This window comes from Ursus maritimus, unplaced genomic scaffold (assembly GCF_017311325.1).
Source record: "Ursus maritimus isolate PB19 unplaced genomic scaffold, ASM1731132v1 scaffold_12, whole genome shotgun sequence".
NCBI lineage: Eukaryota > Metazoa > Chordata > Mammalia > Carnivora > Ursidae > Ursus > Ursus maritimus.
This window is the reverse complement of record NW_024423564.1, coordinates 11,402,969-11,426,309: the sequence shown is the minus strand read 5'-3', so window position 1 is coordinate 11,426,309 and position 23,341 is coordinate 11,402,969. Positions and strand designations below refer to the sequence as shown.

At 39.1% G+C, this 23,341-nt stretch overlaps 2 protein-coding genes and 1 long non-coding RNA gene across 8 annotated transcripts in view; 1 reads left to right on the top strand and 2 right to left on the bottom strand.

The window, feature by feature from the left end:
• The window catches only part of ST7L (suppression of tumorigenicity 7 like), a 128,333-nt gene extending 122,556 nt beyond the window's left edge, over nt 1–5,777 (bottom strand). For 2 of the 6 annotated variants that reach the window (XR_005834057.1, XM_040626897.1), the window contains exons 1-2: nt 4,887–5,122; nt 3,025–3,107 (exon numbers count right to left, since the gene is read on the bottom strand). Coding sequence is in view for 2 of the 6 variants with exons in the window: in XM_040626897.1 (XP_040482831.1) it covers nt 3,025–3,107; nt 4,887–5,094 (291 nt within the window). In the remaining 4 variants the exon portion in view is untranslated. Of the gene's footprint in view, nt 1–3,024; nt 3,108–4,598; nt 4,672–4,886; nt 5,127–5,642 lie in introns of those variants that run through there. The other 4 variants (XR_005834058.1, XR_005834059.1, XR_005834060.1 and 1 more) reach the window with 4 other exon arrangements.
• CAPZA1 (capping actin protein of muscle Z-line subunit alpha 1) overlaps nt 5,768–23,341 on the top strand; it is a 47,040-nt gene continuing 29,466 nt past the window's right edge. Inside the window, exon 1 of the mRNA XM_008704079.2 lies at nt 5,768–5,860. Within this exon, the coding sequence (XP_008702301.1) occupies nt 5,822–5,860 (39 nt within the window). The 5' untranslated portion in view covers nt 5,768–5,821. The remainder of the gene's footprint in view (nt 5,861–23,341) is intronic.
• LOC103675045 lies at nt 5,867–22,590 on the bottom strand. Its single transcript, XR_571778.2, has 3 exons — nt 21,532–22,590; nt 11,684–11,780; nt 5,867–7,914 (listed from the first exon to the last, which is right to left on the bottom strand). It is a non-coding gene; the product is annotated as an uncharacterized LOC103675045 (long non-coding RNA).

Genomic DNA, 23,341 nt, shown 5'->3' with positions numbered 1-23,341 from the left:
AAATAATCTAACTCTGTTATGTTACACTGTCGTTTTATTCCATCTGTAGCATAATTAAAAGAAAAACAATTTTGAAACAACCAGCATGGTGGACTAAGACTAGGGTTAGAAAGCCCACATTTGACTCCCAGTCCACCTGTGTGCTCTGGGTAAGTCATTTAACCTCTAGCCTCTGAGAGCCTCAATGTTCTATTAATTTTGGTTAACCAGAATTGTAAATGCCTTTTGAACGATGAAGTACTACTCCAGTATTTGGCAGTATAATTAATGTAAGTTAATTCTCATTTTTTTTTTCTTAAAGATTTTATTTATTTATTTGACAGAGAGAGACAGCCAGCGAGAGAGGGAACACAAGCAGGGTGAGTGGGAGAGGAAGAAGCAGGCTCCTAGTGGAGAAGCCTGATGTGGGGCTCGATCCCAGCACACTCGGATCACGCCCTGAGCGGAAGGCAGACGCTTAACGATTGCACCACCCAGGCGCCCCAAGATGTTGATTCTCATATTGAACCATGAAAAAGTCAGGATATTCACCCCTTTATGTTTTCATGGTTTATCACTGTTATAAAAAGAGGAATCAGAAGCTCTGTGGGAGCACCTGGCTGGCTCAGTCAGTAGAGCATGCGACTCTTGATCTCCAGGTTGTAAATTCAAGCCCCATGTTGGGCTAGAGATTACTTTAAAAAAGAAAAAGAAAAAAAAAGCTCTCTGTATTGAATAGCAGAATGTTTCATATTTGGCCACTCTAGCATTCTCAACACTCTTTTGGGTTTCAGCTTAAATGACAGATCTTCAGGGAACTCTCCCTGATTCCACAGAACAGAAAACAATATTCCCACTGGATCTTGAGTCTTCCTTTCAGAGTAATCTTTTCACTTGTAATAATTAGCTAAACAACTGGCTTCATTGCTATTCTTCAAGCTCCCAAGCACACTATCCCCTATCCCTTCTGGTGGAAGTAACACAAACAGCATAGACACCTTCTGTATTTCAGGGGGTAAAAGAAATTATAAACATAGTAAGCTTTGCTAATAAAAACTCATCAATATTATAAAGGTCATGACACAGTTTAACCTCTAAAATGTTACTTGAATTTCCTAATTTTCTTTATAGTATATTGTTATAACCACTCTATTTTATTATTAGCTACTGTTGTTACTTTCTTACTGAGCCTAATGCATTTACTTAAAAGTGTTTTTATTTGAGTATAGTTGATCCACAATGTTACATTAGTTTCAGGTGTATAATATAGTGATTTGACTTCTCTACACATTATGCTATGCTTACCACAAGTGTACTGTCACCATACGATGCTATTACAGTATGAATTTCTTAATTTTTGTAAATTTAAAACTCTGGTTTAAAAAGAAGAAATGTTAAGAACTGTTTTATATATTATATGTGTTATGTTTTATACATATATATGTGTAAGCTTTTCCCCCTCTCATGAGGAAATTAAAACTCAGAGAATTATGTGACTTGCCCAAAGTTATCACCTAGTAAGTGGCAGAGCTGAGACTCAAAACTACATCTTCTGGTTCTAAGACTAATGCTTTTTCCATTCATCAGTGTTTAAAGATAGGTCATTCTCTTTATTTAGATTTTCACATGTTATTGACTAAATACGCTAAAATACGTTTAACCATGAGTGGGCTTTATAATCAGTAAATTTTAACTAATTTAACTATATTAACACATAGTTTCATCCTAAATTCCTCAGTAATTTTTTTTGATCAAGAGAAAATCCCTTCCTTGTCTAGCATTTCACTTTAACAAAATGGCCAAGTATTAGTCCCTATCAAAAAAAAAACAAAACAAACAGAAACAAAAACACTCCTATACAAATGCCGTTATTTAAACTATAATAGAAGAGCACCATCTAGAGATGAGAAAAAAGCACAGAAAAGTTCACTGCTCATGCATGCCATACTTCCTAAGATTTTTATCTGTAGCAGTATTTTTCCAAAGTTTATACTAGGAAACACTAGTTCCCAGGGATGTTAAAAGAGATTATGTATATATATTTTTTAACTTTGTAATTAAAAATGATAGTTCAGTCAATTAAGACAAGGGATGGGGCGCCTAGGTGGTTCAGTTGTTAAGCATCTGCCTTCGGCTCAGGGCGTGATCCTGGCGTTCTGGGATCGAGCCCCACATCAGGCTCCTCCGCTGGGAGCCTGCTTCTTCCTCTCCCACTCCCCCTGCCTGTGTTCCCTCTCTCATTGGCTGTCTCTCTCTCTGTCAAATAAATAAATCTTTAAAAATAAAAATAAAGTTAAGACTTCTCAGAATAATAATGGCCAAAATTCATTACGTGCTCACTCTGAGCTAGCTATCATGTTATTGAAAGCTCTTAGACACATTATCTCATTTAGTTTTCATAATCCTATGAAGTTGATATTATTATCATCCCCAATTTATAGATGAGGAAATTAAAGCTTAGAAAAGTTAATTAACTTGCTCAAAGTCACACAACTAAAGTGATGGTTCTCAAAACTAATATAATATTGTATGTCAGCTATACTTCAATTAAAAAGAATTTTCTTCTCACAATTAAAAAATAAATAAATGAAGTGATGGTTAGCATGGCTCTGCTCTTAAACACTCCAGAGAGGATAAATGGCTACCTATAGGCTGAATTCAAGATACAAATTTTTAGTCTGCCCAATGTCGCCAAGGTTAAAGTATTGGGAGACTTTTATATAAAAACTTGTTGCATCCAGATTCTTTCAAAATCACATGAAAAATTGGGAGATCTCATACCAGTTTTTGTTACTAAACTGGGCCCTGCAAGCATTTAGTTGGGAACCTACCACCAATCCCTGCTCCTTCCAGTATACAATAGTCTTTCATATACAAATGAATACTGCCAGTCTCTAAAAGTGGAGAGTTAGATACAGAGTTTTTTCAAATTCTGAACGCATGTTGAGAATACTGATCTATAAGTATTTATAATTATTGTAACCATATAAAGACATCTGATCTTTAGATAAATACCAAACCATGAAGGAAATGGAAACTACTTACAAATATTAGTCCTGATATCAAAGAAGATGTTCCTGTAAGTGCCACATAGAATTTGGGTGTCAATGAATTTAAAAATACTGTCACTGCAAAAGGAAAAAAAAAAAATCAAAGTTTAAAAACATGCAAATTCAAAATACTCAAGTTACAAATATGCAGGTGTCTTTATGAGTAGAGGAACATAAAGAGAGTTAATATCGAGTATAAGATTTGTTTGAGAAAGTTGTAATTTTTAAAAAGGTACTTTAAATTCCCATTTTATCATATCTTAAAAATTACCTTTGAACATGTAAGGGTAGCATTTTAAACTGATAATTTGTTAAATAAGCAAATCAAAATGAGATCATTCAGTTTACTTTTGAAAATAAATTAAGAACTTATAAACCATAACTTGGACAAGAAGTTTTGCAAAACCCTAAGGATAAGCTAAACAAACATCTTGTTACAAAGGAGATTTAAAACCACTCCCTAATTATTTTGGTGAGATACAAACCAGTGTTTCAAATTAGAGGCAAGGAACCAGTATATGTATGTATTTGGTATGTCAGCTAGGCAGGCAAAATAAACCAAAGAGAATAGCAACAGACTGAGAGAACTCCTTGAACCTGACTCACTGAAAGCCTGGGCCAGATTTTTCACTTCAAATAACTATCTCATAAATAGTACGGGTTTCATAAATAAATAAAAAGCTATCATAGTTAACTACTCTCATCTAAATGGTGCTATCTAGTTAACACGTGGAAAAATAAGTAATAAATGTCAATGAATAATATTTTACTGAGCATGCAAACCACTAGTAAGCGCTTCATTAACCAGTTACAGAGATACCAAATTAGTTCTTTCAAACAGTCTAGGAAGGCCAATTTACTTAGTTTGTTTTAGTATGTAGTTATATCCAACCTTACATAAAACCTATGTTCTAAAAAGTCCAAAATATTTCAGAACATTATTTCACAGTATTTCGTGTCATCTTATGAAATAGAAAAGGAGACATTTGCCTTTTCTTGCTGCAAAAAAATAAACCACAGGTACTGATAGTCACAGTCATCACACAGCAGAAATACTTTCCTTTTGTTCAAAACTTGAGTGGAAATATTGTAATGACATGGTAAGAGGCCCTGGCTCCCATCCACTTTGTCCTGGCTACAGGTAAAGGATAGTATTTGCAGAATCCACGGGGATCATCACTTCTTACATGCCTTTGTATCTGCAGCTCAGACTACATAGCAAGCTTTCTACAAATGTTGAAAGAAGTAAGGAAAGTACCCATTACTGTTTGTGGCTCTTTCCCTTTACTTCCTGTACTGTTTTATTACTCAAGATAAAGTCTAAAGCAAAGAACAGACCAAGATACCACGAAAATTTTCTTGACAGAACTATCTTAAAATACGATAATGGTTGGCTAAGGTCACGGCATTTTTTTCCTTTTAGGTCTTTGAACGCGGAAGCGCTAATCTTTGTTGTCTCTTAGCTAATCGGCGAGACTCCAAAGAATAATTTTCAAGGGAGCCTACCAATGCTGGGAGTGTATATAAATTCTGCAGCCGATATGAAAATGCTCTTATCTGTCATACTACCTGAAGCCTACAGCTTGTCAGGTGGCTCTTCCTCGGGTAAACGAGGACAGAAGAGAGAGGGCGGATCTTAAAAGCTCAAGGGAGGAGTCCATAGCTGCAGCTCAGGTTTGACAATCAGCTGCGGAGTTGCGGCCCGAGAGAAAAAGAACCCACTAGGTCGCGCACCACCCACTCATCTCCAAAGCCCTCCAGTGACTGCGGAGAATCTCCTCCCTTTGCCCCCTGCCCCTAACCCCCGCCCCTCTTCTAGCTCCCCCGCCCGTCCCCAAGGAGATCTGGGCCTCTCACCCGCAGCCAAATTCTCACACAGCCTCAGCGGGACCCTCAGAGCGTAAAGCAGTCCCAGCCCCGCCACGAACCACAGGGAGGCCCCAGTCCCCGCCAGCCCGGCCCGCAGCCGCTCCCTCCAGCCCAGCGACGGGCTCAGGCCGGGAGCAGGTGCAGGAGGAGATGCCGCAGCAGTTGCTGCTTCACCCAAGCCGTCACCGTCCGCCATCTTGCCGCTCCCGCAAGCTCCGGGAGCTGGGAGGGGAGAAGGGCAGGAAACCGGGAGTCGGGAATCCTGGGATAGTGGCGGACCTGAACTTGGCCTCTGTGAAGTCTGAGTCCCAGGGAACGCCGACCAAGAAAATTTGGCAGGTGGAGGAGCGTCCCGGGACTGGGGTTACCTTTCCTTCGAAGGGCGGGAAGGGGTGACTAGCGGCACATACTCTGGAGGAACTGGACTGAGATGTGACCTCAGAGTGAAATGTTTTTGTTTCCATACGAGTGAGGGTCACCTCTCACCCTATTTCTGGGGTTGGAAAAGCCACCAACCGTTCCAGGGCCCGAGCAGCGCTTCGCCCTTTGGACTCGGCTGCCACGGAGATCACTGGTATCGGGAAAGCCTACAGTAGCAATTGCTATTTGGTCGGATGGAGCTCGGGTGTCAGGAGTAGTCGGAACACGTTCCCAGTGTCTCATAAATGAATGGGGGAAATGAATGTAACTCAGTGAGAAAGGTATTAGACTTAAAATCATTTAAGGAAAAGTCTTACGGCAGACCTAGAGACGTCCAGGAGCGCCGGCTCTCGCAACCACCACCCCACCCGTAACTGACATGGCACCCTCTAGGTCGGCGTTTCCGGGCGGGTCCTTCCGACCGCCCCCGCGGTGATTCCATCACTCAGCTTCCTTCCCGGCCTGCCTCGCGCCGGGGCCGGGCTGGGCCAGAGCAGCCCAAGATGGCCGACTTTGAGGACCGGGTGTCGGATGAGGAGAAGGTAAGGGGTCCGCCTCTCTCTCTTGCCTCCTCTCGCGACAGGGAACAGGGGCCGACCTGGCTGCGGTGGGAACCCTGGCAGTGTCCCCGGGAAAAAGAAGCTTCTTGGCCTGTGCTGACATACGCTCTACAGTTGGGACGCTTCTCTCTTTAGGGGCTTTCGTCTGCCTCACGGTGGCCCCAGTTCCCCATTCCTCAACTCTCTTTTTCTCCTCTTGGGCCTGAGGCACAGCCCAGTGACCTTCCTGCAAGAGAAGAGACTTTCCTTTATTGAATCGTGACTGTGGACTTTCTTCTGTAATTAAGAGGGGGCGATGGTGATGTCTGGACGTATCAAGAAGCAGTTACTTTACCGCCTTTAACTGTTAGGGCTCTCCCCATCCCCCCATTTTTTAGATATGATTGAGGCTAGTTAGGGCGAGTCACTTCCTGGTCAGGGTGGCCTCTTAACTTCCCTTTTGCTCCTCCTTCCTCAGGAAGTGATTTTGCTGTCACGACTCCTCGACAGGGAGAGGTCCCCATGTGTTGTCCGCCCATCCACTCTTTTCTCACTTGCTATCGGCGGAACTGATTCTCAGTAATAAATGTGTAAGCCTCAGGACATTTGCTTCAGAATTTGAACACCACTCTTCCCTGTAGACACTCCCTTGACTGATTGTATGTATGCACTTAAGCCCGTGATGACTCCATCCATCCCTTGCGTCTTACGTCCTGTTAACGGTAATTTTTGAAAAATAGTTTTCTATTTTTGTTAACAAATCAAAAATAGCCAGCGGATTTTTTTTTAACTCCATAAAGGCTTTTTATATAGCACATAAACTTCATATTAACACATTCAAGTCTGGACAAAGCATCGTGCCTTCTTTGATGCACCACTGTGGTGTCTTTGAGTATAGTTAAATTTGTTAGTGTGTAATTTGGGTATTTACTTCTTAAAATGTGTTTTAAATTCAAGAGCATATTCTACGTTTGGTGGAATAACTTTTTGCTGACAGCTGCACACCTTTCTTAACACTTTGTTAGGCTTTTCAGTAACTATGTGATTTTAGGGCCTGTAGAAATTAGAATGATTTCACTAGATGACTCCTTATAGGACAAGAATTATGTCTTTTGTTTCCCACAGTGGCTCTTACAAAATGTGCACTCTTGCGTGCTCTGTAAATGTATCTGGGCTCTTTTTTAATAAAAGAGAATGGGATGGCACAAGGGACTGTTTATGATCCAGGAGTACTCAGTACAGAATAATTTGATCTGTCATACCTACATACGCCATGTCGTTTTGAAATACTGGAGAATGTGTAAAAAGTCACCAGTCATTGAATAATACTTCAGCATTAAATTTTCTCGTTCTTGAAAATTCTCATGTGTAAAACTTACGGGAGAGAAGGGCATCTTTTTTTGAATTTATGATGAAGAGAAGACTATAATAAAATGTCTAATCTAAGTCAAAGAGTTATGATTCAGATTAAATTATAGTAAAAATCGGAATAACCAAACATTTGTTACCTCAACTGATGGTCTTCTTGTTTTAAGGAAAAATATTGTTACAACAAAATTTCACTAAAAACTTAATAAACTTCAAAGTTTATGGTGTCCAAACAATACATTTACCAGTATTGTTGGGTTTTTGTCTTCGACGATAGGTTAGAATGTCTTTTTAATTAAACTTGGGAAAATATAATACATGTCTTTCAAAAGAAAAGTGCAAATTGAGATGTCTTTGGATATTGACAATGTTAAATAACATTAATAGTCTTGATTTTATAACAGCAGATTTGTGATCAGTTTCCTCTTATCTCCCAGCATACTTCTTTGTTTGCTTAATTTTAATGACACAGCAAGCATGTCAAAATTAGAACGGTAAATCTGTCCCAAAATGCTGATGAATTTCATATTCAGTGAACAGTTTTATATTATCCACATTCCTTCATTGTTGTGGATAACTACGAATAGCTGATATGAAGCCTCATATAATCCATATGATTTGAGATTACTGAAATTTTGTTAGATTCTTATTCCCAGACAGAAACGGAACTGTATTTCTCTGTTGCGAATCTGTAAGTAAAAAGAAAGGGCCTTGACTTGTAAGGTTACTTCAGTTCTCCTGCAGCTTCATAGCTACGTTGCCCCCTTTTCCTCCAGGCTTCTAATTCCTTTGAACTCAATTCAGGAATTGAAGTATTTTTCCAACAAAACTAGTTGATATAAATAGCATTCATAAACAACGTTTAGAGAGATTCTTGTTCTCTAAAATTTTCACAACCAGGGCACAATTACAAACAAATTTTTAAAAATCAAGATATTTTCAGCCATAATTTGTATTGATTCTTCTTTGAAGGAACTCTGAAGTTTCCATTTTATCCTCTTTTTAACCAAATTCTCAACTGCATTAGATTTGGATTTTTTTAAGGCATTTATGTCATAATGTGGAATATATTTTAATATTGCTTTTTATCTTTGTTGCATTTCCTAAAAGCAGTGAACCCAGAGGTGAATTTGGTGTTGATAGTCCCTGATTTCCTTGCAAGTATTTAGAAGCTAGCAAGATCAACCATTCTCATAAGTAACTGCTTAGGGTTTTTATCACTTTACAAAGAGGAAGTTGGGTTTTTTTAACTTCTGCATTGTTACCTGAAATGGTCATGATGAGCTGCCTAAATAAAACAGGAAGTTGAAAGTGTAAAATAACTTGCAGAAATAAATGCTTTTAGTTTTATCCTCGAGTTCAGTTTCTGAGAATGAGTTGTATTCTTCTAGTCACTTAGACTCTTCAGTTACTTGGTTCCAAACGCATAACAGACCAAAAGGACAAGATACTGTAATTAGGAAACTTGAAGTATAAGACAAACTACTCATTTAGGCTCCTTGCCCTGTTTCCTTTATTTCATGAATCAGCATTTTTAAAACATAATTGCAGAAAGAATTTTAAGGCTGTAAAAAGTGCTATTAACGTATTTTCCCCTTCAGCTTATTAAGAAGTAGAATATTTGTGAACAGCTTCAAAAATGCCGTAACTGAGAAATGAATATATATGCCTTAAGCTTAGACAATTATATCATCTTTAAGGCACTTTTTGAGAAACAGGTTTATCAAAATTATTTAGGAGAGATGTGGGAAATGTGAGTAGTACAGAAATTTGAGGGCTCTGTTAGAGCTCATGAAAAATATACTTTTAAACTGGATTTTTAAAAATTATATATTACTTCCTTAATTACTAGATGATTTGTTACCCTTACAGGATAAACCCTAGGGCTTATTTGCCATAGGTATTTTTTTTTTTTTTTAAAGATTTTATTTATTTATTTGACAGAGATAGAGACAGCCAGCGAGAGAGGGAACACAAGCAGGGGGAGTGGGAGAGGAAGAAGCAGGCTCATAGCAGAGGAGCCTGATGTGGGGCTCGATCCCATAACGCCGGGATCACGCCCTGGGCCGAAGGCAGACGCTTAACCGCTGTGCCACCCAGGCGCCCCTGCCATAGGTATTTTCTAACAAGTCATCAATTAGTATTAGTACTGCCATTCTTTTATCTTCCCTTTTTTCAGTTAGCTGAGTAGTATTCATAGAATGTGTTACAAAATCCTTGGGTAGGCTCATAAAGCCTAAGCATGTGCAAACTCAGATGCCCAATCTTTGATTAAGAGTGTAGGTTTATTATAATTTCTTCCAGAACATCTACCTGTTTTGTTAGGATCAGCCTTAATGCTAAGCAAAGTAGTGTAATTTGTCAGAAAATTCAGATCCTAGGTTTGTCTGAATCAGAAGCTGCATTTTTCACTTTACTGTTTTCCCCATATGAATGAAAAAACCAGAATAGAGGTGTCCATTCAATGAATTATAAATAAAATATTGTGATGTAGTGGGAATGAATGATTGTGAGTGTCAGGAGATTTGGCCTCTCTCTGCTGAACTTTAACCACCAGTGTGATTTTGGAAACATCACTTAACCTCTGTGGGCCTCAGCTTTCGTGTAAAATAGATAAGGAGAATTGGATCAAAGTAATCCAACAAAGTTTAATGAACTTTTACAAATTCTAATAAAAACAGTCTTTTAAAAATTGAAACATTAAAATGTTTCAGGAGTTTCTATCATTGTCTGCTTTTGCACATTCGCCCGATAACGAAACTGAATTCTGTGGTATGAATTCTTCGGTAAGAAACTGTATCTTTTTATTTAGTGCCTAGCATAGCACCAGGTACATAGTTGAGGCATAACCTGTTTATACAAAGGAGACCAGTCAATCACACTTTCCTTCATTCTCCTATTTCCTTAGTTCATGCTCCGTCACCCCCACAATTATTTCTGGTAATCTCTAGGTATTTCTTGGGTTCTGGAATGTGTCCCACACTCTAGGTTCTTCTTTGGACAGTCCTTGTGCCTGATCATCTGCTTCTGTTACTGGTGATCTGCCATGCCACTGCTGGTAACATTAGATCCCTTTGGGAGCATTTTTCCTGGTAAATCCCATAAAGCTGCAAAGCCTTATGGGTACCCAAATGACTAGGAATATATACATCTAGCCTTGCAGAACGCCTAATAAAAGTATATCGTTCCTCTGCTTTAAGTTCTCTCCTTTAGAGCTCAGAAGAGCACGTGCTGTAAGATCAAGTATCATTTGTGCTTCGCCTTTTTTTTTTTTTTAAAGATTTTATTTATTTGACAGAGAGAGAGAGCGAGCCAGCGAGAGAGGGAACACAGGCAGGGGGAGTGGGAGAGGAAGAAGCAGGTTTCCAGCAGAGGAGCCTGATGTGGGGCTCGATCCCAGGACTCCAGGATCACGCCCTGAGCCGAAAGCAGACGCTTAACGACTGAGCCACCCAGGCGCCCCTTATTTGTGCTTTTCTACTCAGGTGCATGAATTTCTCATTTTCGCACATGCCAAAAAAAAAAAGTTCAAGTTTTTACATGGATCAACTTCTGAAAATAAAAACCCTGGTTAGGAGAAATCAGTCATGATACTGAAGACCATTTAACTACTTGGGGATTTCTGAACTAGGTGATAATTTTAACATGCACTTAACTGTTGTTTTCCCTCTTCCCTTCATCAGAACCTCCTGACACCCTTTGCATTTCAGTTCATCCCACCATTGTTGCCTTTTAGTCACACAGGCCCAGAACGTTGGCATCATCTTTTTCCTTCTTAGTCTCTTCTCTCAAGTTCAATTAGTATTCCAGTTCTCTAAGTTCTTCCTTCCTGTCATTAGATTCTCTTCCTCCATTTCCATTAGTATTTTTAAAAAAATTATTTTTGGTGTATAGGAGCAATAATCACATGTTTAAAATTAAAATGTAGGACAGAGCATGAGTAAAAAGTCTCCCCACCCGTTTTCCAGCCATCCAGTTCCTGAGAGGCAGCCAATATTACCAGTTTCTTCTATACCTTTTCTATTCTGTGCGTATACAAGCAGACAAATTTACTTTTTACTTAACAATACGTCCAGCCCATCCACATTCTTTCTCCTGTTAGTCTTCATTCAGGACCTTTTCTGATGCTTTAATTATTTTTAACAACATTCTTAATTGTTCTCTTTGCCTCCAGCCTCTTTTTTCTCTCTACATTCTCACAGGCTGGAAGGAAGCCCTTACATATCAAAATTTTACATATTACAACTTCTGCAGTCCTTCTCCTGTTAATGACATCTTCATTCTTGAGTTGCTCAGACCAAAAAGTTTAGTGTCGTCTTTGACTCCTGTTTTTTTACAGTCAACATATAGTCTATTAGCAAATCCTGTAGGCTGTGCCTTCAAAATATACCCAAAATTTTACTGTTTCTCACCACACCTTATTCCAAATACTATGGAAGAAGCCACTGTGATTCTTACCGAGGTTATTGCAATAGTCTTCTGTCTGGTGTCCCTGCTGCTACTCTTGCCTCCTCACCAGCCAGCAAGCTATCTTCAGTGCAGCACCCAGAATAATCTGGTTAGAAAATGTAAGTCGGAACATGTCACTTTTTTGCTCAACATCAATGGCTTCCCATCCTTTTCAGAATAAAAGTTCTTACTCTGACTACAAGTCCTTATGTCTTCACCACTTACCTCTGTGATCTCATCTTCTACCTATTTTCTGCTGGTGCTTCCTGTTTTAGCCACACATTCTCACCTAAAAGGGTCTTTGCATTTGCTCTGTACGCTGGAGTTCGCTTCCTTCTATATCCTTACTTCCTTCAGCTCTTTCATCAGAAGTCACCTTCTCAGTGAAATCTTCTCTGGTCACCCTGTATATTTCCAAATCCTAACATTTCATTATCCCCTTAACTTCCTTTATTCTTTATTCCTTAGCATTTATCAGTTGCTATCTGTTGTTTCTCCATTTGAATGTAAGGTCCACAAGAACCATGCACTGGTGAGTCTCCATTGCCTAAAACAGTGCCTGACACATATTACGCTGTCAGATACTTGTTGAATGAATAAATGAATCTCACTTTAATAGCATCTGTCTTGATTTCATAGCTAACTCTTAGAGGACAGACTGCTTTCCAGGTTTTGTGAAGCTGTATTGAGGATTCCAATACTTCCATATTACTAACAGTTTAATTTTATTAATGGAGCTTCCCACTCAGAAAGCTTCAGCACTTCTTCATTACCTACAGAATAAAACCAGACTTGATATTAGCAAAACTGCTGCCATCTGACTCATCTTTTTCTACTCTTCTCTTTTATTATCTCCAAATAAAGCCTGTATTCCTATGAAACTGGTCTGCTTACAAAATGCTGTTTTCTCCTCACCTTTTGTCATTCTTACTGTTCCCTCATCTGTAATTCCCTCCTTCTTTTTCCCCCCTACAATCTAAAGCACTTTGGAGAGCTCAGTTTAGACCCACCTTCCACTTTCTTACAGTAGTCTTTTTCCAACCCAGCCCATATCCATCTCCTCCTCCTAGGTTCTGTGCTCTGTATTTGCAAGAGTAATTTGGCTTTGAATTATAGTTATTTTTAAATGATTGATAGATCTTTGCTGAGGGCTATTATTTGTATAAATTCTTTTGCTAACAGTGGTAAAGTATACAAAAATTTGAAAAGTCAAGGTGCTGACTGTATACAGTCTTTTTAAAAAGAAATCTCGATGCCCAAGCCCTACCCTGTATCTGTTACCTCAGAATTTCTGTGGGTGAAACCCAGGCATCAGTATTTTTAAAGTTCCCCAGGGTGTCCTAACATACAGCAAAAGTTCAGAACCATCAGCTTAAAGCAAAAGGAGATTTGTTAGCTTTTTTCACTATTTTTTTTTAAGATTTTATTTTTTTTATTTGAGAACTAGAGCAAGAGAATGAGAGCGCAAGAGTGGGGGGTTGGGGGCAAAGGGAGAGGGAGAAGACTCCCTGCTGAGCAGGGAGCCTGATGTGGGGCTTGACCCGAGGACCCTGGGATCATGACCAGAGCGAAAGGCAGACGCTTAACTGACTGAGCCACCCAGGCACCCCTTTCACTGTTCTTTTTGTCTTTATCTTTAGTACTCATCTCAGTGCCTGGGACCCAGTAAAGTGTTCTGTTGTTTTGAGTGAATGAACAAACTGGTAAACACAAAGATCTGAACTTTAAAGAAAACATGTTACTCAAAATTCAGTAACATCTAGGCATTTACTTAGGGAAAGAAAGTAATCTGCTGTGTATAAGTCTGCTCATGTTACCTCATTGGATTCTTAAAACAGTCCTAGATATGAGCAGGTATTATACCCACAGATGAAGAAACAAAGACGTAAGCAATTAAATGTTAAAGCTGGCATGTGAAACCATGTCCGACTCCCAAAGGTTTTGAAGAAAAATTAAAATTGGTAAAAAGATTTACCTTTAACTTAGAATGCCATAACATGCCAGATGTGCAGTAGATCTTAATGTCAAAAGCTTCCTGTTTCCCACTGCTTTTGTTTCCATGCAGCAAAGGTTCTCACCACCAAACTTTCCCTTCTGGACTTTGGTCATTGCTCTCAGCATCTGCATCTCAGGGTGTTTGGTGTGGATTTTTCCCTAGTTTCTTAACTTGGTCTTCCTATTTCCAAAACATTGCCCACTGTGTATCTGGCACTTGGAATCCTTTACCTGTCTGCCCAGTCATCTAGAATAGGTGGTGAGAGTGTGGACATTTTAACACAGCTTCTAAGCAACAAGTTGCTTATGTGATCTTTTCACTCGTTTATATCTTTTTTTCTGACTCATTAGAACATGTGATCTTTTCACGCATTTATCTTTTTTTCTGACTTTTTTACTTCCTCAGTTCTAGATCTAGACATTTAGATCCTCTAATTAAAACAAATAGGGTCTTGGGGTGCCTGGGTGGCTCAGTCGGTTAAGCATCTGCCTTCAGCTCAGGTCATGATCCCACGGTCCTAGGATGGAGCCCCACATCGGGCTCCCTGCTAAGCAGGGAGCCTGCTTCTCCCTCTCCCTCTGCCTGCTGCTCCACCTGCTTGTGTGCGCTCATGCTCTCTCTCTCACTCTCTTTCTCTCTGTGTCAAATAAATAAATAAAATCTTAAAAAAAGAAAAAAACCAAATAGGGTCTTTACCTCCTTCCATATGAATATCAACGCTATTTTGCGTTTAAGGTAAGACAGTTTTTTAAGTCTTCACTGAGATTGAGCCAGTACTTAAATTTTTTGTTCTGTTCAGTAGTTGATGTCTTAAGGCTTACCACTGACTTTGAACTTCTAAATGAACACTTGAGACGTATACTTGGAAATCTTTTTACCAGCATTCTGAGGTTTTAGATTAGGAGAGTCCAGAATGAGAATGAAGGATGATTTCCTTCTAATTTGGTGGATAGAGAAGTTAAAAGGGAATGGTTGGGAAAGATTAACTAGCAAATAAAATAAACAAGAGCTGATTTTTGGTTCTTGTCTGTTGTAAGTTTTATGCTTAAGTATGTTGTGTTTATATACTATTATACTAGGTGGCATACAATGATGACACTGTTAAAGAAAAAATTATTCTGTCGCTTGTTAAAATAAGAAGACTTTATTCAGTATTTTTGCATTAGGGGAGAGAGCTAGAGCTCAGCTCCAAATGAGGCAAAAACAGCCGGGGATCTATAGCCATCAAGCAGAGTGAGGGGGTCAGTGGATAGAAAATTACTGAGAGGACACATCAGGGATAGAGGGATTCTTGCTAAACAGATCTACCAGGATTCTTGTTAAAGGCAGATTGAGGACTTACACATCAAAGGTGGGGGATAAGGAACTAGATCAGATATCAGAAGTGGGGGAATTCTCACTAAACTGACAAGAGGATTCTTAGTAGGACTGGGTTAGGCAGGTCATAGATAGGATGGAGCCAAGATCAAGGCCTAGCTGAGGAGGGGGCTCACAGGAGCCTAACATTTGGTCAAGGATAGACTTTGATACTCCATGTGTGTTATATAATTACTTTAATAAATTTTCAAGTAATTATTCTTTAGAATTGATAGAAGTTTAAAAAATGAAATTGGTGGGAGTTCCTTTCTATTTGCTAGACGGGATGCTGCCCAATTCATGAATCATTTAATAAAGCCAATTAGGTCTTCCACGAATGCATGAATGAATGAAATTGCTCTACTTAAACTTGCCTGCTTTCTCTACCTGTTGTCTATATCTGACAAAACTTATAATTGGTTGCTAATAGAGAAAATAGTTTCTAAGAACTACCTTAAAATGTGTTTTAAAAGAGTAAACAAAGAAAATTATTTGGAAGTGCCATCATTTGTTTTTTGTAATATTGATCTTAATTTAAGACATGTTTTATGCTTTTAAGCCTTCACCCTTACTGATAATGGTAAACTATATGTAGCTAAATTTTTATTTCTAAGTACATTCTGAGTCTTTGTAGTATCTCTACTTCTAAAGTAGGAAAGTAATATTTTGTTTATTTGAAATTTAAAAAAACAGCTAAGTTTTATTTAATGAAACCAATATGCCATTTGATCCTAGAGATCACTGAGAATATTTTTTTTTCTAGAATTATAGCCCCAAATTAAATTCTCACTAGGAAGGATTTTGTTTATTTGATAAAGGCACCGAAACTGAAGTTCTGTAGCTTTGATACTATCGTGTATATACATGTCAACAACTTGGAACTTGCCTATTAAATTATTGCCCCTGACAGTTTATTGTTGATATACTGAAAGCTTTAGAATTAGATGAAGAAATGAACCACACTGAGGCAATGTACATTTAAAAAAAATTCTTTCTTAACAAAATAATATGGGGGGGGGGGTTGGTGGGCGTCTGGGTGGCTCAGTCAGTTAAGTGTCTGCCTTCAGCTCAGGTCATGATCCCAGGGTCCTGGGATGGACCTCTGCATTGGGCTCCTGCTCAGTGGGGAGTCTGCTTCTCCCTCTTTCTCTGTGCCCACTCCCTTCTCCCCACTTGCGCTCTCACACTCTCTTTCTCTTTTTCAAATAAATCTTAAAAAAAAAACCCACACTGGTGGGAGGGAGGAAAGACTAGGCAGAGCACAGTGAATTTTTAGGGTGATGAAAATACTCTCTATGATGCTGTAATGGTGGATACATGTCATACATTTGTCCAAATCCATAGAATGTACCACACAAAGAGTGAACCCTAATGTAAACCCTGGGCTTTGGATGATAATGATGTATCAGCATTAAGTTCATGAAATGATCAAATGAGCTATTCTGGTAGGGGTATTAATAATGGAGGAGGTGTGCGTGTTAGGGGGCAGGGAGTGTATGGGACATTTCTGTAACTTCTTAGTTTTGCTGTGAACCTAAAACTACTCTTAAAAAAAAAAAAGCCTTGGGGCACCTGGGTGGCTCAGTCTGTTAAGCGTCTGCCTTCCGCTCAGGACATGTGGGATCAAGCTCTGCATTGGGAATCCCTGCTCAGCGGGGAACCTGCTTCTCCCTCTCCCTCTGCTCTCCTGCTCTGCTCCATCGCTCGCTTCCTCTCTATCTCAAATAAATAAATCTTAAAAAAAAAAAAGTAAAGCCTTAGAAAAATAACACGTAATATCTTCAAACAACCAAAAACTCTTAGGAAATAGCATTGAATTCCATGCAAACAGAGCTTACTCTCTTAAGTGGTTAAGAATAAGGTAAATCTCTTTCAGGAGGAGAAATGTAGTTATTAATCCTTGAATACTTCTGGAATGATGTAGAATAAAAGTAAGGAAAATAACATTTAGGAAAGTACAATTGGTTACTATTCTTTTTTAAGTATAGCCTAGTTGAAAACATAAGTAAACTTTGGAAGATGTGTTACTACTTTAAAGGGAAGTGAAGCGGAGACATTTTGGAGAACTTTGGTCAGTAAAAGCGTTGCCACTGTTTATAGTTTTTGATAAAGACTATTAATGTTGGGGAATGTAAGGTGACTAGGATCCAAAGAATTTCTAGAAAAGAGAAAGTATTTTCTTAATAATTTGAAGGGTTTGTTCAGTTTAATAATTTAAAGCAGCACCTGTCTTGCTAGGACCAGTTAACAATAGCTGGCATTTATTGTGCCTATTTTATTTTATTTTTTTAAAGATTTTTATTTTTAAGTAATCTCTACACTTGACATAGGGCTTCAACCCACAACCCCCAAATCAAAAGTTGCATGCTCCACCAACTGAGCCAGCCAGGTGCCCCTATATTTTAAATATTCTGCTGAAGACAAATATTATCTTATTTAATTTTACAACAATTGTAAGAAGTAGATACTATCCCACTTAAGGGTAAGGATGTGATTTGAAGACATTAAGTGATTGAAATTCAAATCCAGGTCTGTCCCAGCCTCAGAACCTGTATCTTTCCATTTTGCCATAGTATCCCATAATAATCTGAAAAGCTAAGAACACTTCCATAGTATCGTTTTATTCAAAAGGGGTTTTGTAAACATTTAGTAATTGCCTGCTATATGCTATTTACTTTGCTAGACCTTGTATAGGAAAGGAAAGCAGGGGGCGCCTGGGTGGCAGAGCGGTTGAGCGTCTGCCCTCGGCTCAGGGCGTGATCCCAGCAATCTGGGATCGAGCCCCACGTCAGGCTCTTCCGCTATGAGCCTGCTTCTTCCTCTCCCACTCCCCCTGCTTGTGTTCCCTCTCTCGCTGGTTGTCTCTATCTCTGTTGAATAAATAAATAAAATTAAAAAAAAAAAAAGAAAAGGAAAGGAAAGCAAGACAGTTTGCAAAGAAAACTTTAGTTTTGTGGGACAAAATATTTACAGAACTAATTATCAGTAACAGTTATACACCAAACAAAGTATGGTGTAAAGTATGGTATAATATGGTAGAGGATTCTTGAAATTATAAGTACTGGGAATACTTCTTGGAATGGAACAGAAGAACCCAACCTTAAAAGAAGCGTTTAGGCAGGCAAAGATAGAGAGGCAAAACTTTCAAGGACAGTGTAAGTCAATCCCAGAAGCAAAGTCTTTGATACACACAGTAGTCTAATGAGGGAGGTGAAGATTTGGTAGACACCAGAGAAGCAAGCTGGCAGAGATTTGGCTCCTGAAGTATACAAAGTTTGGGCAGTATAAACTGGTCTGTGCCTTCCTGATAAGTTGAATGGGGCTATTATCTAGGGAAAAATTTCTTCCTTGCCTGTACAGAGTTATCCACTGACATTCAGCAGAGCTGTAGTTATTAAATACTTGAGTCTCGTTGCATGTGATTGTCAAGAAAATCATTTTAAAAGCTAGTTATGAATAGATGTAATGTTGAAATATGTGGGGTCTGTTATTAGAAGATTATTTAATATGCTAAAAACCCAAGTTTTATGAATTTTCTAAGTGTCTTTTAATGTATTTTCTAAAGTTTCTTTTTTTTTTTTTAAGATTTTATTTATTTATTTGACAGAGAGAGACAGCCAACGAAGAGAGGGAACACAAGCAGGGGGAGTGGGAGAGGAAGAAGCAGGCTCCTAGCAGAGGAGCCTGATGTGGGGCTGGATCCCAGAACGTTGGGATCACGCCCTGAGCCGAAGGCAGACGGTTAGCGACTGAGCCACTCAGGTGCCCCTAAAGTTTCTTATTACAGTATTTGAAAATTAACAAAATTAGTAGTTTCTGGGGAACACTAAGGTATATTACTTTCTCAGTTTGATGTTTAAACTTTCAGTACAGGTATTAGTAATGTAATGAAATTTTGAATCTTCCAAGGATTCGGTATTTTTATTTCCCCCTTTTGGAGAGGTAAAAAGATAAGGAGAATGGGAGGAAACAAATCTAGGAAAACTTACCTCTTATTGATACTTATAGATTCTAAATTCTCCCTTTTTAGGTTAGAAACATAATACAGTGGATTCCGTGAAATTAACATTATTGGAGTATTTAAGTATATGAAGGATTGGAATTGTGTATAAGATTTGAGTTATTCTCCCTTCAAAATAAATGTGCAGGTGCCTGGCTGGCTTATTCGGTGGAACATGTGACTCTTGACTTTGGCTCAGGTCATGATCTGAGTTTGTGAGACTGAGCCTGCTTAAGAATCTCTCTGCCTTTCCGTCTGCCCCTCCCCCACTCTAAATATAAATAAAAATAAAATTTTTTTTGAACTTAAGAAAAATATACGTGGAGGGGCGCCTGGTTGGCTCAGTCAGGAGTGTGTGACTCTTGAGTTCCAAGTTGGGTGTAGAGATTAGTTAAAAATAAAATCTTTTACAAAATAAATAAAATATACGTGGAGTTATATCCTTCACTGCAGATGAATGCTTCATGCAGTGAAACTATTAACTTTATCCAACAGGATAAAAGCCTTGTGTTTTTTGTTTGTTTGTTTGTTTAAAGCAGCAGTTAAGTTTTTGTTCAACTAGAACCTCCGTAACAATGATTCTCTATTAGGTTGGGGATGACATGCCTCCCCTCTATAGGATATATGCTTTCCTTTTTATTTTATTTTATTTTATTTGAGAGAGAGTGAGCGAGTGAGAGAGCACAAGCAGAGGGAGAGGAAGAAGCAGGCTCCCCGCTAAGCAGGGAGCCCAATGTGCTCGATCCCAACAGCCTGGGATCATGACCTGAGCCGAAGGCAGACGCTTAACTGGCTGAGCCACCCAGGTGCCCCAGTATACCTGCTTTCAACTTTCTTTCCCTACCCCGGTCTTTTTTTTCCCCCCGCCCCAGTCTTAAGAATGATTGATTAAATCACTGTTTTTAAAAGTGTCATCCCTCATTTGTATTTCAGCAAAAATATTTTTGCAGTCACTAACTACTTAGCCATTTCTCTTTCCCCTTTAACTTCTGCCACTGATTTGGTTTACCTGTATCAAATTGCATCTTGTTAATTTTTAGATTTTTAAAAATTTATTTATTAGAGAGTGAGAGATCACCAGCGGGGGGGAGGGGTAGAGGGAGAAGCAGACTCCCTGCTCAGCAGGGAGCCCAAAGGACTCTGAAATCATGACCTGAGCTGAAGGCAGATGCTTAATTGATTGAGCTACCCAGGTGCCCTTCATCTTGTTAGTTTTGACCCAGTTTTGAAGCTAGATAATACTGACTTTTAGAGTTATTTTTTTATTTTTTAAAGATTATTTTCATTTACTTGACAGAGAGAGAGACAGCAAGAGAGGAAACACAAGCAGGGGGAGTGGGAGAGGGAGAAGCAGGCTTCCTGCTGAGCAGGGAGCCCGATGCGGGGCTCGATCCCAGGACTCTGGGATCATGACCTGAGCCGAAGGCATATGCTTAACAACTGAGCCACCCAGGCGCCCCTAAAGTTATTTTTTATTATTGTGTTTGCCCCTCCTAACTTTGTTTCAGCTGCAGCTTTTATAAGCAAGGCACTGACTTCAATTCCTGATTAAAAAAAAAAAATTCTGGGGGCGCCTGGGTGGCTCAGTCATTAGGCGTCTGCCTTCGGCTCAGGTCATGGTCCCAGGGTCCTGGGATCAAGCCCTGCATCGGGCTGCCTGCACGGCAGGAAGTCTGCTTCTCCCTCTCACACTCCCCTTGCTTCTGTTCCCTCTCTCGCTGTCTCTGTCAAATAAAATCTTTAAATAAATAAATAGATAGATAAATAAATAAATAAAAATTCTAAAAGGACTAGACTAAATCCATGTGATACCATGCTAAAGATAATCTTCCTGAATTTTAATACCTGTTACTACTGCATGGTATAGTTGATTGTCCAGTTACAGGTCCACCTCTGTATAGGTATGTGACCTTGGACAAGGCACTTAAACTCTCTAAACTTATTCCTTTTATATCTAAACTTATTCCTTTTATAGTGAGGATAAGTGTCTCTTGCCTGCCTACTTAAGCTGTTCTAAGATCAAAAGAGAAACGGGTTATGAAAGAGTTGTGTAAACAATAAAATAGTAGTCATTCATTTACATTCCTAGCATGTGCCAGGTCTCAGTTCTGGATATACAGCAAGGAACAAACAATGATTCTTATGTTCTGTGCCAGGGTTTGGCAAATCTGATCCACTGCATGTTTGTATATAGAATACACGCTAATGTTTTTTGAATGGTTAGGGAGAAGAATCAGAAGATTTCATGACATGTGAAAATTACATGAAATACAAATTAGAGTATCCAAAATAATGTTTTAATTAGCTCAGTGGGGGTGGGGAGGGTGCCTGGGTGGCTCAGTCTGTTAAGTATCTGATCAGGATCCTGGGGTCCTGGTATGGAACTTCCTGCTCGGCGGGGAGTCAGCTTCTCCCTCCCTCTGCCACTCCCCCTGCTTGTGCTCTCTCACTCTTTCTGTCAAATAAATACATAAAATCTTTTTAAAAAAAATATTAGCAGGGCACCTGGGTGGCTGGGTGGTGGGTTGGGCGTCTGCTTTCGGCTTGTTTCATGATCTCCGAATCCTGGGATTGGCAGGGCGGGCTCTCTGCTCAGCGGGGAGTCTGCTTCTCCCTCGCCCTCTGCCTGCGACTCCTCTTGCTTGTGCTCTCTCTGTCAAATGAATAAATAAAATAAATTAGCTCAGTGGGGGTAACCCTTCACAGTGTATCTGTTTATCAAATCACATCGTATACTTTAAATATCTCACAACTTTATTTCCCAATAGTACCTCAATTAAAAAATAAATAAATAAATAAATAAATAAATAAATAGAACTTACTGTAACACAACTGTGCTCATTTGTTTACAGTTGGGACCAAGACCATGTGCCCTAAAATGTTCACCATCTGGACTTTTACAGCAGTTTGCTGACCCCTGCTCTGTGTTCTTGGAATTCTGTTGGGGGTGTTGAGCAAGAAACATAAGTGGCTAATTTGTATATAGGAGTCAGGAAGTCAGAAGGTGACATTTGAACAGAGACTTGAATGAAGAGAGATGCTCTGACAGCAGAGCATTTCTGGCAAAAGGAACAAGAAATGCAATCGCCCTGAGGCAGTAGTGTAGCTGTATAAGGTCTAGTAGCTAGGCAGTAGGAGCTGGGGATGAGGGAACCAAATTTGGAAGGGCTTTGGAGACCATGGAGTGACTTTAGATTTTTATAGAGAATATATAAATGGAGAATTAAGATTTCAACTACTATTTCAAGGTATTTTTATGGTATTGTTATAGTGACAAATCACCTCACCACTTCAAAGTATCTGACCTTTTTTAATAACTCTCGGAAAATAACATGGGGAATGTTGACCATGACAGTGTTTTGGGGATCCACCTTTGGCATTTAATAATGACTACATTCTTTTTAGCCATTCATATAGAATTTCACCCTTGCTGTTGCATGTATGTCTTCACCTCTCGCCAGCTTTCATTTAAAAATTGGGGGATATTTTCATTTCTTTAATTGGACATTTTTCCTATTCTTTTTTTTTTTTCTTTTCTTTTTTGTTTTTTTTTTTAAAGATTTTACCTATTCATTTGAGAGAAGGAGAGACAGAGAGAGCACAAGCAGGGGGAGAGGGAGAGGGAGAAGCAGACTCCCCGCTGAGCTGGAACTGGAGATCTTGACCTGAGCCAGACAGACGCTTAACCATCTGAGCCACCCAGGCGCCCCCATTTTTCCTATTCTTGATATTCTCAATTTATGGGGATCACCTACTTTTTTTTCCAGCACTTTAATTATAATTCTTCAGCACTTAAGCCTGAATTCAAGTACTACTACTTGATATTCCTCCTCCTCTGACTTTTTTGCACTTTGTGGGTTTTTTTTTTAAGACAATGGAAGCAAGCTTTTAGTTTACTTTTCTCTTTCATTTAACCAATTAACTATCCTGTATGTTCTAGCATAAGGCACTATGCAGCTAGAAAGTAAATAAGGCTAAGCTCCTGGTCTAAAAGCATAAGCAAAGTATAACTTTGAAAAGCCTTCCTTGTTGCTTTTAGCATTGTACCAACTTCACTTTATCCTGTCCTTTAGCTTCCTTGACCTGTAGCTTCCTTGACCCATTGCTTTCAGTTTTGATGTCACTCCAAAGCCTTTATCTTGTTTATATCCTCTTTCATCTTTTTTTTTTTTAAGACTTTATTTTTAAGTAATCTCTATACCCAGCATGGGGCTCGAATTCACAACCCTGAGATCAAGAGTCTCATGCTCTACTGACAGAGCCAGCCAGGCGCCCCTGTCCTCTTTCATCTTTTAAAAAATTAATTTATTGGATG